Source organism: Mchenga conophoros, linkage group LG2 (assembly GCF_057382185.1).
Source record: "Mchenga conophoros isolate Kocher_MC1m ecotype Shallow Benthic linkage group LG2, M_conophoros_male_GT1.1, whole genome shotgun sequence".
Lineage (NCBI taxonomy): Eukaryota > Metazoa > Chordata > Actinopteri > Cichliformes > Cichlidae > Mchenga > Mchenga conophoros.
The window spans coordinates 22,288,188-22,302,285 of NC_140527.1; the positions used below are offsets into that span (position 1 = coordinate 22,288,188).

Below are 14,098 nucleotides of genomic sequence, written 5' to 3' on the forward strand. Positions count from 1 at the left end.
GAGCAAAGGGGGGGGGGGGGAGTCGAGAAAAGCATAACACATTTGAGTTTCAGATGATGTCTTTACTTTTTTCATTTTGGGAGTTGACTGGATGGAAGTTAATAGTCCATCATACTATTAACTTCCATGAAGCTGAGTAACTAATGGTACAAATATAGCAGGTTTATAAAATTTGGGCAATAGCACAATGCTTCTGCTTTATTCAAAATGGTTCACAAAAGTACTGGATTAACTTATTTTAAAATGCACTGTGATGTGTGAATGTTCACTTACCGTATTTTCCGCACTATAAGGCGCACTTAAAATCCTTTAATTTTCTCAAAAATCGACAGTGCATCTTATGTATGAATTCTGGTTGTGCTTACTGACCTCAAACCGATTTTATGTGGTACACGGCGCTCAAAACTCTGTCAAAAAATGTTTTAGTACGACTTTGCTAAGCTACAAAGCTAAGCTAATAAAGCTAAGCATTACGGCTACCGTAGTCAGGAGCCTTGCAGAGGAATCTGGGTCCAAAACTGCTTCATGTCCCAAAGTCAAACGAACACTGCAGCATCACTGAGAGTTAAAAACTGTCTAAATTCTTTCATCTTTAATAAAATGATCAGCATTTCTGCTTTACCAGGTGTAACAATTAAGTTTAACATCCAGGCATCCATGAAAACAGAATTTATTAAATTTAATGGAGTTAGAAGTTAGCAGGAAGTTAGCTCGCTAGCTTCCACCTAAATATGATATAGCATGTTCTGACTGAGAGATTTCTGAAACAAATGAAAACGTACAGCTCTGCTATCACTTCCAACATAAATGAAGACAAAAAACTAAACAGCAGTGATGTTTGTAGGGTTACTGAAGTTGCACTAGCTGGGATATAATAATGTGCTACGTGATCGCTAGCGACACAGCTATGCTAGCATAATATAAACACAGTGAAGCTGGAGGATGAGCGCTAACTTTTTTCCACTCGATAAAAGTTACCATGAGGGTTCCTGATGGTTAGGGACAAAAATCCATCCACAATTCCAAGGTTAGTCATTAATATACTGCAACAGCATGGGAATAGAGCAGCTGCGAGAGAATTCCACATTAATGAATCAAAGGTACAGAAGTGGAGGAAGTAAGAAGAATGAGTTGAGTAAAGTTTGATTTATCTGACTATTTTGTTCCGCTTAATGCGCCTTATGGTCCGACAGATACGGTACTTACTGTATGGACCTGACTGTTTAAGGACAACACTACTATTTAATAACTCCATCACTTTCAATAACATATATGCACAACTGATTGATGTGTTGTGATATAATTTTGCATAGCAACTCAACTGAATCCTAGATGAAGATTACTTTACACCCCACACAGTAGGTGTAAAAGAATATTAATGCCACAAAATTAATAACTCATGGTCATGATGTAGTCCAAAAGTTAACCCAAGGTTTATCAATCTAGCTAAAAGCACGTTCCCATGCAAGGGCTTCAGTTAGCAGGATCTATAGCAGAGCAACTGATTTTATAAAGTAAGAAACTATCATATTAAAGCACATAATATAGACTGAGAACAACACAGGCTCTGCAGCTGTGTAAGTGTAAATTTAGACCATGTACAAATAGGTTCTTAAAATTGTAAATCAATGTTTTGCTAAAAAAAATTAGGACAGGATTGTAAATCCACATAAGAATCCATATATCCTACTGATCATCATTAGAGACAGACCTAAGACTTCAGATGCTATTAAAAAAACTTTAGACTCTTGCACTCTGCACACAAAGGTAGCGTAATCTGCTTGAGTAGGAAAACAAGTAGGTTTCCAGCATAATTTACTGAGCGATGTACACTAGTAAAGAATAACCTGCTTTTGTGTATAAAGCAGCATTATCCCAGAAGTTACCTGCATGACCCCAAATCCTGCTTCGTGGTGCGGGCTTCTGGTGTCTAGCAGTTCAGAACATCACTAGAGCTTGCGAGAAAACACCAAATAGGTTACTCTTCCACTTTAGAATAAAAGCATGTCCATAGGAAGTTGCTGTCCATAGTAGGGCTGTTCGATATAACGATATATATCGGATGACGATATAAAAACATTGTACACTATTGTTTGTTTCGTGGTGTCGCAAAATAAACTGTTTACGGTAATATTTTTTCATTGTTTTGATGGTCACTGTAGTGGATATATTAATTTCTTAAAGTTCTCTCTTTCTCTTATATTTAATATAACCACACTACGGACGGACAAGCGCCTGTTTTTAGTCGTCATGTGCTAAAAAATAAACCTTAGTCTCAAACATTAAAACAGGCTTTTCCCTGCAGCACGCCGTATAATAAATACTCACAAAGAAAACTTCAGCCGTTATAACTTATGTCATGCATCGGTTAAAACACTCGACTCCAGGTACACGACACCCAGCAGGAAACACTTCACGCAAGTCGAGCTGCCCGAGATTCACAGAATTTACAGAAAATGTTACATTTTTGTGATTTTATATATCGTTATCGGACGATAGATGTCTTATATTGGGATATGAGATTTTGGTCATATTGCACAGCTCTAGTCGATAGGGTACTCCTGTGCAGCAACTCCTGATGATGTGAATTGATTATAGTAAGTGCTTTCATTTCTAAATTTAAATGATTGATGCTTTGTTTTCCAAAGACATTTCTTTTGTTTTAACAGCGATTACTAATGCACTTTGGATCCTTTGCATTTCTTTGCATTAGATGACTACAAAACTGCTCAAAGAAGTCCTGCCATTAATTAATTCTTCGATCTTAAATATGATCAACCTATCTCTAATAATCGGCTATGTACCACAGGCCTTCAAGCTGGCTGTAGTTAAACCTTTACTCAAAAAGCCATCTCTAGACCCAGCAGTCTTAGCTAATTATAGGCCAATCTCCAACCTTCCTTTCATATCAAAAATCCTTGAAAGAGTAGTTGTCAAACAGCTAACAGATCATCTGCAGAGGAATGGTTTATTTGAAGAGTTTCAGTCAGGTTTCAGAGCTCAGCACAGCACAGAAACAGCTTTAGTGAAGGTTACAAATGATCTTCTTATGGCCTCTGACAGTGGACTCATCTCTGTGCTTGTCCTGCTAGACCTCAGTGCAGCGTTCGATACTGTTGATCATAATATCCTATTAGAGCGATTAGAACATGCTGTAGGTATTACAAGTACTGCGCTGCAGTGGTTTGTATCATATCTATCTAATAGACTCCAATTCGTGCATGTAAATGGAGAGTCCTCTTCACACACTGAGGTTAATTATGGAGTTCCACAGGGTTCAGTGCTAGGACCAATTCTGTTTACATTATACATGCTTCCCTTAGGCAGTATCATTAGAAGACATGGCATACATTTTCACTGCTATGCAGATGACACCCAGCTCTATCTGTCCATGAAGCCAGATAACACACACCAATTAGTTAAACTGCAGGAATGTCTTAAAGACATAAAGACCTGGATGGCCGCTAACTTTCTGCTTCTTAATTCAGATAAAACTGAGGTTATTGTACTCGGCCCTGAAAATCTTAGAAATATGGTATCTAATCAGATTCTTACTCTGGATGGCATTACCTTGGCCTCCAGTAACGCGGTGAGGAACCTTGGAGTCATTTTTGACCAGGACATGTCCTTCAACGCACATATTAAACAAATATGTAAGACTGCTTTCTTCCATTTGCGCAACATCTCTAAAATTAGAAATATCCTGTCTCAGAGTGACGCTGAAAAACTAGTTCATGCATTTATTACTTCCAGGCTGGACTACTGTAATTCATTATTATCAGGATGTCCAAAAAACTCACTGAAAAGCCTTCAGCTAATCCAAAATGCTGCAGCAAGAGTCCTGACAGGGACTAGAAAGAGAGAGCATATTTCTCCTGTTTTGGCTTCCCTTCATTGGCTTCCTGTTAAATCCAGAATTGAATTCAAAATCCTGCTCCTCACATACAAGGTCTTAAATAATCAGGCCCCATCTTATCTTAATGACCTTGTAGTACCATATCACCCTATTAGAGCGCTCCGCTCTCGCTCTGCAGGCCTACTTGTTGTTCCTAGAGTATTTAAAAGTAGAATGGGAGGGAGAGCCTTCAGTTTTCAGGCCCCTCTTCTGTGGAACCAGCTTCCAGTTTGGATTCGGGAGACAGACACTATCTCTACTTTTAAGATTAGGCTTAAAACTTTCCTTTTTTCTAAAGCATATAGTTAGGGCTGGACCAGGTGACCCTGAATCCTCCCTTTGTTATGCTGCAATAGATGTAGGCTGCCGGGGGATTCCCATGATGCATTGAGTTTTTCCTTTCCAGTCACCTTTCTCACTCACTATGTATTAATAGACCTCTCTGCATTGAATCATATCTGTTATTAACCTCTGTCTCTCTTCCACAGCATGTCTTTATCCTGTCTTCCTTCTCTCACCCCAACCGGTCGCAGCAGATGGCCGCCCCTCCCTGAGCCTGGTTCTGCCGGAGGTTTCTTCCTGTTAAAAGGGAGTTTTTCCTTCCCACTGTCGCCAAAGTGCTTGCTCATAGGGGGTCATATGATTGTTGGGTTTTTCTCTGTATCTATGAAGCGCCTTGAGGCGACTTTTGTTGTGATTTGGCGCTATATAAATAAAATTGAATTGAAATTGAATTGAATTGAACTTTTCTCTCCACTAAACTGCTTGAAGACCACCCTCTGGAACCTGTAATTACCGGCTATAGTTATCACTATAGGCTGTGATAAGATGAAGTCTTAAGTTCTCCAGCATACTCTTACAAATTTCAAAAATTAAAATAAAATACAGTTAAATTAAATTGTTGCTGTCTTTCAGTGATTAAAAACCCCTGTTGTGCTTACCCTTGTATTCTATATTCTGTGAACAGACTAAGAATTAATTATGCAATTTCTATGCATTACTAACTCATGGCCACTTATGGCCTTGCAATAGTTTTTTCCACCCAGTGTCACCAGAGAGGTTCTGCAGTGGTTTTAATTATCATCTTTCTTTTCTTCTATCACATCATTGAAATAACTCTGAAATGTCAAATCTGAAAAACAGGTTATTAGATTTGTGATCTCTTAAATTTAAGGACCATTATCAGATCACAGCTTTGCACAAAATATTTGGGTTGCCCTACTGGTCAACCCATGTACTGGAGGCTGTGTCCTCATCTCAGTGGACTGAGTGTGACTCAGCTCCAGGCCTTTAAGGCCCCAATCACACAAGCCTAGAGACTGGTCGGCAGACATCTGCTAACCCCCAGTCATTGGAGTTTGCTGGTAGACACTGTGGAACTGATTGCTAAGGCCTAGAAGAACTAAGGCCTAGAGACATGTCAGTAACTCCCTGGTAAACACTGGTCGCAAGAGAAGACTATGTTATTCCACAACTAGTTGGTGAGTGGTTGGTGGCAGTTGCTACAGTGTAGAAATAAGTATATAAGCTTCCTCCGAAGGGTGGCTGGCCTCTCCCTTAGAGAACCACCTCAACTGAATCCTTTCGATGTAGAGGAGCAGCGGCTCCACTCTGAGCCCCTCCCGGATGACTGAACTTCTTTGGGTATCTGACAAGGATGCCTCCTGGACGCCTCCGGGGTGAGGTGTTCCGGGCGTGTCCCACCGGGAGGAGGCCCCAGGGCAGACCCAGGACACGCTGGAGAGATTATATCTCTCGGCTGGCCTGGGAACGCCTTGGTGTTCCCCCGGACAAGCTGAAGGAGGTGGTTGGGGAAAGGGATGTCTGGGCTTCTCTGCTTAGGCTGCTGCCCCCACGACCCGGCCCCCTTTCTTGCAATTGCTTTTTGTTGCCAGCAGGTTGCTTTAGTCTCACTGTGGGTCTGCAAACACTCGCCAACTACTTACTAAGTGATAGTGAAACTGTGAAAATGTGTGATGCAAACTGGAAACAGAGACCTTTTGGCTTCAGCGTAAAAGTTGTGCCTTACCGTTTCATTCAGCAGACTTTAAAATGCGCAGCTACAAGCCGGAGACTAAATGCTGACAAGTTGCCATCCTCCATGTAAACTATGGGTGATGACAGCAATATGCTACAGACAGGATCTCCCTACTTGCGGGGGGTTCTACTAATTATCAGAGGTTTCCTGGGGTTGCCAACCAATCTCTAGGCCTGTGTAAAGATTTAAACCTATTTATGTTATGATAGCCCTTGTGCACTTTGTATACAAATGTGCCCATGTAAAAAAACAGATGTGGTGAACCGAAGCAAACTTCTACATGAAGTAAATGCAGCATTTTCAAAACGACTACTATTTCCTGTAACATAAAAAAACACTCGGCACTGGCAGCAGTTTTTCCACTTTATTTTGGTCCCTGGTTTCCATAGAGATGGGATGAAATGGAAATTATCTCAGCAGACCTACATTTGGATATGTTGCCTTTTTTTGTATTCATCCACTTGGGTAATCATGAAGCTGTTATGCAAAAGGATGTAATAGTTGTCACTGCTGGGAAATTCGCCGGGGATGTTATTTTAAGTAGCATGCCTGTTGGACATTTGTTAGGGTCGAATCTTTACTGGGCGTGTGAGGAGTTGCTTAGGAGAAATCCGCCTTCTGTCCGTTTCTGATTTCAGTATTCAATGAGGTTTCATCAGGAAGACAAAAAAGTAGCTCATTGGAGAAAAAACTTAGCAAGGATTTATAATGCTCGGCCACTCTCAGCTTCAGTCTGGTGCACTAAGTTAAATATTTTATGATATTTTTTTTGGGGGGGGGGTGTTCTCTGTTTTTGCAGTCACATTTATTAGAGTTACAGTAGACTTAACCTGCAACTTTATAAAGTTCAGCTGTGGCGATACAAACTTTAGAAACTCTCTCTGCCTCACTCTCTCTCTGTCTGCTTTGCTTCAATCTTCATATTGTGTTTTCGTTTGTTTGTGTGTGTGTGTGTGTGTGTGTGTGTGTGTGTGTGCGCGTGTGTGTGTGCGTGTGTGTGTGCGTGCGTGTGTGTGTGCGTGCGTGCGTGTAACCTCAGGCGTCTTGCAGAGCCATTAACCAATCCCTGTACTTTTAGACAGATGAAACATGACCAGGGCCATTGATATTGCATGATTCATGCCTGTGGCTTAAAGTTCTGATATTTCAACCAACCCTTCTGTCTGGCAAAGCCACAGTGATTATTTATCATCTCTGCCTATGCTGCTGAGATAGGTGATTGTTTTTAGTAGTGTGTGTGTGTGTTTCACTGAAGTATACCACAACTCTACACAAGCCTACACGTTGCTTCGTCCTTGAACAGGCTGAAGTAAAATGAAAGGGAGCATAATTTCATCTGTAAACATGTGAATGAGTCACAGTTTGTCATAGTTAGCATCTTGATAAATTGTACATTGCTTTGCTCCAAACTAAATGGTTTTACCACAGGCGTATTGTTTTCAATCTAGCGAACGTTATTGACACAAGAACGCGGGAAAAAGAAAATGATGAAATTTAATAGGTTCCTATTTCTGAAAAACAGAATTCAACATCAATGATTGATGAACTCATAAATAGTTTCATTGCTAAGAAAACAAGCAGTTGGAATATGTCTGCATTTTCTTTTGGCTAAATTACAACAGGGTAGGCAGCAATATGAAACCTTTTCTTCACATTTGTCATGGATCAGTTTGGGGTTTTAATGAGCTCGTAGTAAAAATACTCCGCAAGCTGTACCAGTATCAGCCACCTGTGGCTTAACATTGTAATTAATTAATATGTCAGCATATGGGGAAAAATTGGTCATTATTATGAGGAAATAATACCCACAGTTAGCGAATGGTTTATCCTATAACATTAGGAATATTTCATTTAGGTCACCGAGATCCAGGCAGCAAATTCTTTCTCCTCTAAATAAAAGCTAAAACTTAGTTTTTGTATTTTAGAAGGTTTGTCCTGATTAATCACATGGCAGCAAACCAAGAAATTATGTGAGAATCAAACTGTAAACCTAATGAAATTCCTCATAAACTGTTAAAAAATCAGGTGCTATAAATGTCCTCCTCACTCACTCCCTCCCTCCTGAAATTCAGATTGCAGTAGCTGGAGCATTGCAAATAATAGTGCTTTAAAACATGCTCCCTTCCACTTCTCTCCACTCCAGAGGTGGGATTTGAGCAGTTTCGTGTGGCAGAAAAGGCTCACGGAAACTGGATGAAGCTTTACCTGGAAGGAAACACCTCCGAGGTGCTGACCAACGTGGGCAAAAAGGTCCTGAGGCAGTATCTGGAGGCCCTAGCTGCCATGAGCGCTGCTCTGAGCAAACAGCTGGGCAAGTATGACATGTACTCCATGATTGCAGGCATGGTGTTTGTCTTTCAGGTAAGGACCGAATCATCATATTTTTTTTTATCTGCACTCGTAATAGTTTGGTGTGCTGCTTATCAGCTTTAGAGTGTGGGAGTGAGGTGCACGGCAACAAAAAGTAAAAACTAAACCCTCACCAGGTGTCATGCTTTCTTTTTGATAGTGGAAATATTTGTGACAATGAAGCCGTCCTAAGATAGATTTACTTTAGAGGGGGGTCTATTGTGTTTATCTTGTACTGGGCCTTGCTACAACCCATTAGTTCATCCACTGTCTGTTTTGGTTCTTTTAGGTCCTCTTCCATTAAGGCCACTGACCCTTTAAGCCGGCTTTCTTCTTAGGGATATTAGGGATATCCCCTTCTACTGATGTCAGTGATAGCCATGAAACTGTCTGAAATGAGCGTTTATAGCTGAGCTTTTAGCTCACACACACTGAATTCTTTATTTTAGAGAGAAGAGACTTTCTCCTGGCAACCTTTCTAAACAAGACCTACTCATTCAATCTTTTTCTTATTGTACTATTATGAACTTCAACATTTAACAGTTTGAGCTCTTGGGCTTTTTGCAGTTTCTCTGAACATTGCACAGTCTGATCTCCACGTGGGAATAATCTTTCTCACTGTAGAATGATGTTTGGAAATGGCCTTATAACCCTTTGCAGATGGATGGAGAGCAACAGTTGGGTCTCTGTCTCTGTGGCTTTGCGGTTTGGCATTGTGTTAACACACATCTAAAAGCTCCAGACCATCAAACTTTATAGAGGTGCTCCCTTTACTGAAAAATTTTTTGATTATCAGTACACGGCTGCTATTTACTCTTTTAAGGAAGCAGTAAGGATGCACTTAGTTTTTCACATACTGCTTGTAAATTTGGGCTCACTTTTGCTTAAATATATAATGACCCCTGTCCAGGGTGTACCGAGCCTCTCACCCCATGACAGCTGGGATAGGCTACCCCCCTGCGACCCTGAATTAGATAAGCAGATGGATGGATGTAATGAAACAGTGTAATTTATCATTTGCTGTTTTTCATCCAAGGTTGTATTTACCTAATTTTCAGACCTACTGAGGACCAGATGATTTTTAATCTGTCCTGATCTGTAAAACCTTTTTAGCACGAGTGCATAAAAAATAAATAAATAAGAGAAAAGCATCATAAGTCTCTTTCAATTAGAAAATCAGTTAAACGTGTACATGCATGCATTATGTTTGTTATTAAATTGCTCTTCACTGTTCACATAAATTGGGGAGGTTATAAAACTGGAGATTACAATGATTGCATCAGATTTGTAAAAGACTTTTTCTCTCCTCTCTGTCTCTCCTGGCCTTTAAGCTCCTGTTGGTCTTACTGCTGGCTATGCCTGAAGCCCTCAGCAGTGCCGCAGCAGTGGACCTCCCCATCCTCTCGGCCCTGCTCTCCCTGCCTTTTTACCTTTTGTGCCTACTTCTTGCCTCAGTGCACGTCTTGGTGTGCACATCTGCTGGGAGCTCCTGTTACTTCTGCAGCCTCTCCTGGGGTCTCGTGTTTGCTGCCGTTGCCTTCTCCTCAGCAATGTTTTGTATTCTGGTCTCTATAGCAACACGAAGACTCCCCCTGGGTGCAAAGATTCATGGGAAGGTGAGTAAGTGCAGTGAAACACGGGTAGATATTGTAACAGATGTTAGCCCTCAGAGAGCCATACTTACATACAGTGGATCCGCATGTAAAGCATGAATGCACAAGCTAACGTGCTAACCCATTCTGCTGCTCTCTGATTGCTTTAAAGGGACACTGAGGATAAAAGACTGAGTGTTAGTGAATCCATCTATCTCTCTAGAAACCTCGCTGCTTGTTAAACAGATTTGTGTTGTTGTATTTGAATTTTTCACTTCCTGTAGGTAGAGAAACGTTACCTAAGTGACTTTTGGAATTTATTTGAGAGAAAACCTGCTAAATCTACTGGAGCGGCATGCTCTTGTCTGTTGTGCATTCACTTAGTGATTTAGTTTGCAGAGTCTTTAAGGATGTAGATTTAAATCATTTGAGTGCTTCTCAACAGTCTCAGAAAAAAGTTTTAGTGTATTTTCACTTTGGCAAGTAAAAAAAGATTCTGCCAAAAAGTGGCTTAAAAGAAGTGTCTGAGTAAGTGCCTCTTAGTCAGTTTAAAACTGCAGACAACAATTGTATGCTTCAGAGATTGTGAAGAGCTGCAATAATTACTCTTTGATTACTCTGCAGTATCACACAAGAAAACAAGTGAGAAATAGTAGTGCGTTTAAGCAAATGATATTGTGTTGTTGTTGTGAGTCAGGCACTCGGAGTGACGGTGAGAGTAGCAGAAAGGCAACACAAACAATATTTTTGGACACAGCAGTGATCACATAATCATGACTTCTGACATGCCAGAAGTTTGTGGTGTTGGTGTGTTTACCCTGTGTTTTCTTACCCTGTGTGTGAAACATTTCCATGCTACACAGAAATAATTATTCAAATTGAAGCATTGTTGTAGCAGTATTGTCTGCATTGTCAGGTGGTGGGGTTTATAGGTAGGTCCATTAGTTCTTGTGCAGTGACACATTTTTTGTGGCATGACCGCAGTGGGATTTAAGTTAACCAATCAAGGTGCAATTAAAGTGCAGCTCTTCAACTTTAATTCAGGAAGTTTAATAAAAGTGTATTTTCTGATAGTTCTTAAGTGCAACCAGAAGTTTGCACTCTGTTGTCTCCATTCACGAAAGTGTCTCTTGTGGACCTTGACAATGATGCAGCTACCTCTTTGAGCGTTCTTGAATTATTTTCATCTTCTGTGGTCTTTGAAGGTGTTTGGTGCTCCTGAGCTGCTGAGCTGGCCTTTTCAGGAATATACCAGATTGTTGATTTGGCCTGTCAGTGCGCCCCAGGGTGGCTGTGGCTACAATGTAGATTGCCATCACCAGTGTGTGAATGTGTGTGTGAATGGGTGGATGACTGGATATGTAAAGCGCTTTGGGGTCCTTAGGGACTAGTAAAGCGCTATATAAATACAGGCCATTTACCATTTTTCCAATTTTTTCATTTTTCAAATGGCTTTATGTCTTTGTTTGTTTTTAAATGGTTTTTCAGACTAATACTTGCCTCCTTCCCTTGCATCAGCCTCTCTTTTGAACACAACTACCAAATACAGGTTCACTTGTACAACACTTGGAATCAATTCCAGTTTTCTTTGAATGTTTTTTTTATGGAATAACGAGGGAACAGGCCTCCCCTTGACATAAAACTTTCATATAAAATCAATTGTCGAAGTACTCATGAGCCTTTGAAAACGGGGTGCTGTGTATAAAAACGTATGTTATTCCTCAACAGTAAATTCTGCACTTCTGTTAAAGCTTGTAAATGAAAACTCAAAATCTGATCTTCAAACACAACTTAATTTTTTGATTTTAAATCCACTGTGCTCATGTATAGAGGCAACATTAGAAACATGTCTCCAAAAACAGCAGTTAGCTTGCTAACAAGGCTAAAAAGCACAGCCATACATGACATCATAAACATACTAAACTCTGAAGTGCGTTATATATTCCAACTGCCCCCCATTAATTATTTAAAAGATGACAAAACAAATTAAAAACACTTATTTGATTCATGTACACATATAAGACCTGACTGGAGAAGTCAATCCATGTAATGTACAATTGCTGCATATTATCACTTTTTAATGTATGCCTCTTTATTGCCAAAAACTTGGCTCCGAGGGTGGGAAAGTGGAGCTGTTTCTGCATAATAAAGTTACGTTAAAAAAAGTTACACTAGTATATAAATGTCTTTTAAAATATTATATGAGTGGATGCATCAGTAGACTGTGGTTCTATTAGGCGAGTAGATGCCGTTTCTCAACATACTGTCCAGTTTATTGGAAGAAGAGTTGCTGACTGTGCCCATAAAACTGCGAACTCTGTAAATAAAACAGACACTAACACAGTGGACAGATGGGGTGTCGAGTCTGACTAACAATTAAAATAGTAAATTAGAAGATATGCACTGCCAGGATCCTTTAGGAGAATGACGTAAAAACATCACTCAGGTAGTTTAAAGACAGTCAGGATTTTTACTTGTTGTGAATCTGAATTGAAAATGAAGAAAACTAAAGATGGTCCATCATTTGGACTCTAACTGCTGGTGCAGTTAGAAGATAAGTGGTGTATTTGTTAAGCCTTAACGATAACGCACTCTTGGCAGTGCTATCAAAGGTTTTGGGTAGTTTAAATTTGTTTCAGTAATTTTCTCTTTCCATCACTGCAATGTTAAATTGTCCTTCAACAAACTGAAGTAATTCCCAGCAATATGTTGAAGTAAGTTATCAATCATAGAAAGGTTGAAGTGGTTCTTCAGTGAAAAAATGGAAGCTTTGAGTCATAAGTGCTTGTTTAAAGGGCTTTAACAGTAGCTTCCCTTTGCTGCTGCAACTCTTTGCTCATTATTAATTTATCTGTAAAGGTTACATCTCATTTGCCTTCTGGGAACTCTTGAGAAAGTGCTGATGTAGCAAAAAAAAAGTCAGAAGAATCCACTTGGGTCATTAGGCTGGGAGAGGAAATGAACTCTCCGACTCGACACACTGGAAGATGTGGAGGATTTCGTACAGTACTGGAGGTGTTTCTTCTCTGGCTCCAGTGACCGTGAAAAGACTGTTTTCTTTTGAGTCTTACAAATGTCATAGTGAAGAAAAAAACTGTGCTCATAGTTCAGTTGGCAGGTAATGATGATGACCTGTGATGACAAATGTGCTTTTGTACCAGCAGCAGATTTTTGTGAAATTACCAGACTTTGGTCAGAAAAATCAAACAGACAAACTGTTGAAGCTCAACTCATGTAGAAACAAAAATGTCAAAGAGCTGTTTTCAGCCACTGAACTGAAATTCTGCAGGATTCATGAAACGTCCTTCCTGCCAAGTACCTTGAAAGGCTGTGTGAGCATGTGCCCAGTGGAGAATGCACTTATAAAAGCAAAGCTTGATCACAACAATCACCAAAGCAGTGTCGTTTCTTTGGCTGCTGAAAGTCATTCATAAATCGAAAGCACTGCTGTATGTACAGCAAACTCAAAGTACAGTATTTAGATGGTTTCAGAGTGGATGAAAACAAACACAAATATTTGCTGCTGATTATAGCTGCAACCAATAATGGATTTTGTTCTCTTTTTAATTGAATTATTGTTGAGTTTATTAAATGCCAGTGAAAGGTGAATTTCCAACACAAAAACTCAAAGATGTGAGATTTGAAGTGATATGAAACAGAAAAAGCAACAAATCCCGAGACTTGAAGCTGAAAATAATTTGGCATTTAGCTTTGATAGATGACTTTAATGTTTCAGATCTTTTCAGGTTGTTTTGTAATGGATTGTTTTTTTCAACTGGTGAAGGATCACAGCACTGGATTCTGCTTGACAGACCCACAAATTTTAAATTAAATGTAAATTTGTAAACAGGTCCATAGTTGCCCACCATTACAATCATGGATTTGTGAAGCCTGCAAATCAAAATCAGTCATAAGAAGCAGGGGGTGGAGCTAAAAGAGAAATCGAAGAGCAGTACATGCTCATGCAGGATTGGCAGAAGACCATGTAAACTGGACGGACCGCCAACGTTAACGAGAGGGCATTCGCTCAAGTCACTTTGCTATTACAAAAAAACCCAAAACACTATGCACAATTGCAAGCACACATGCACAGTACACACTGTTTGACTCTCACAGGGAACACAACATGAGCATCATGTTATATTCAGTAAGAAGTCAAACTGGCATTTCAATTTCTAAAGACTTAAAAAAAAGTGGTTACTGAAGTCATACATGAAGGGAGCT

The 14,098-nt window shown here is 39.9% G+C and overlaps 1 protein-coding gene across 3 annotated transcripts in view; it reads left to right on the forward strand.

Annotated features, from left to right (window-relative positions):
* The window catches only part of pigg (phosphatidylinositol glycan anchor biosynthesis class G (EMM blood group)), a 93,108-nt gene that overhangs the window by 25,054 nt on the left and 53,956 nt on the right, over nucleotides 1–14,098 (forward strand). For all 3 annotated transcript variants that reach the window (XM_085288197.1, XM_085288206.1, XM_085288214.1), the window contains exons 7-8: nucleotides 8,077–8,294; nucleotides 9,614–9,898. In XM_085288197.1, coding sequence (XP_085144323.1) covers nucleotides 8,077–8,294; nucleotides 9,614–9,898 — 503 coding nt within the window. The remainder of the gene's footprint in view (nucleotides 1–8,076; nucleotides 8,295–9,613; nucleotides 9,899–14,098) is intronic.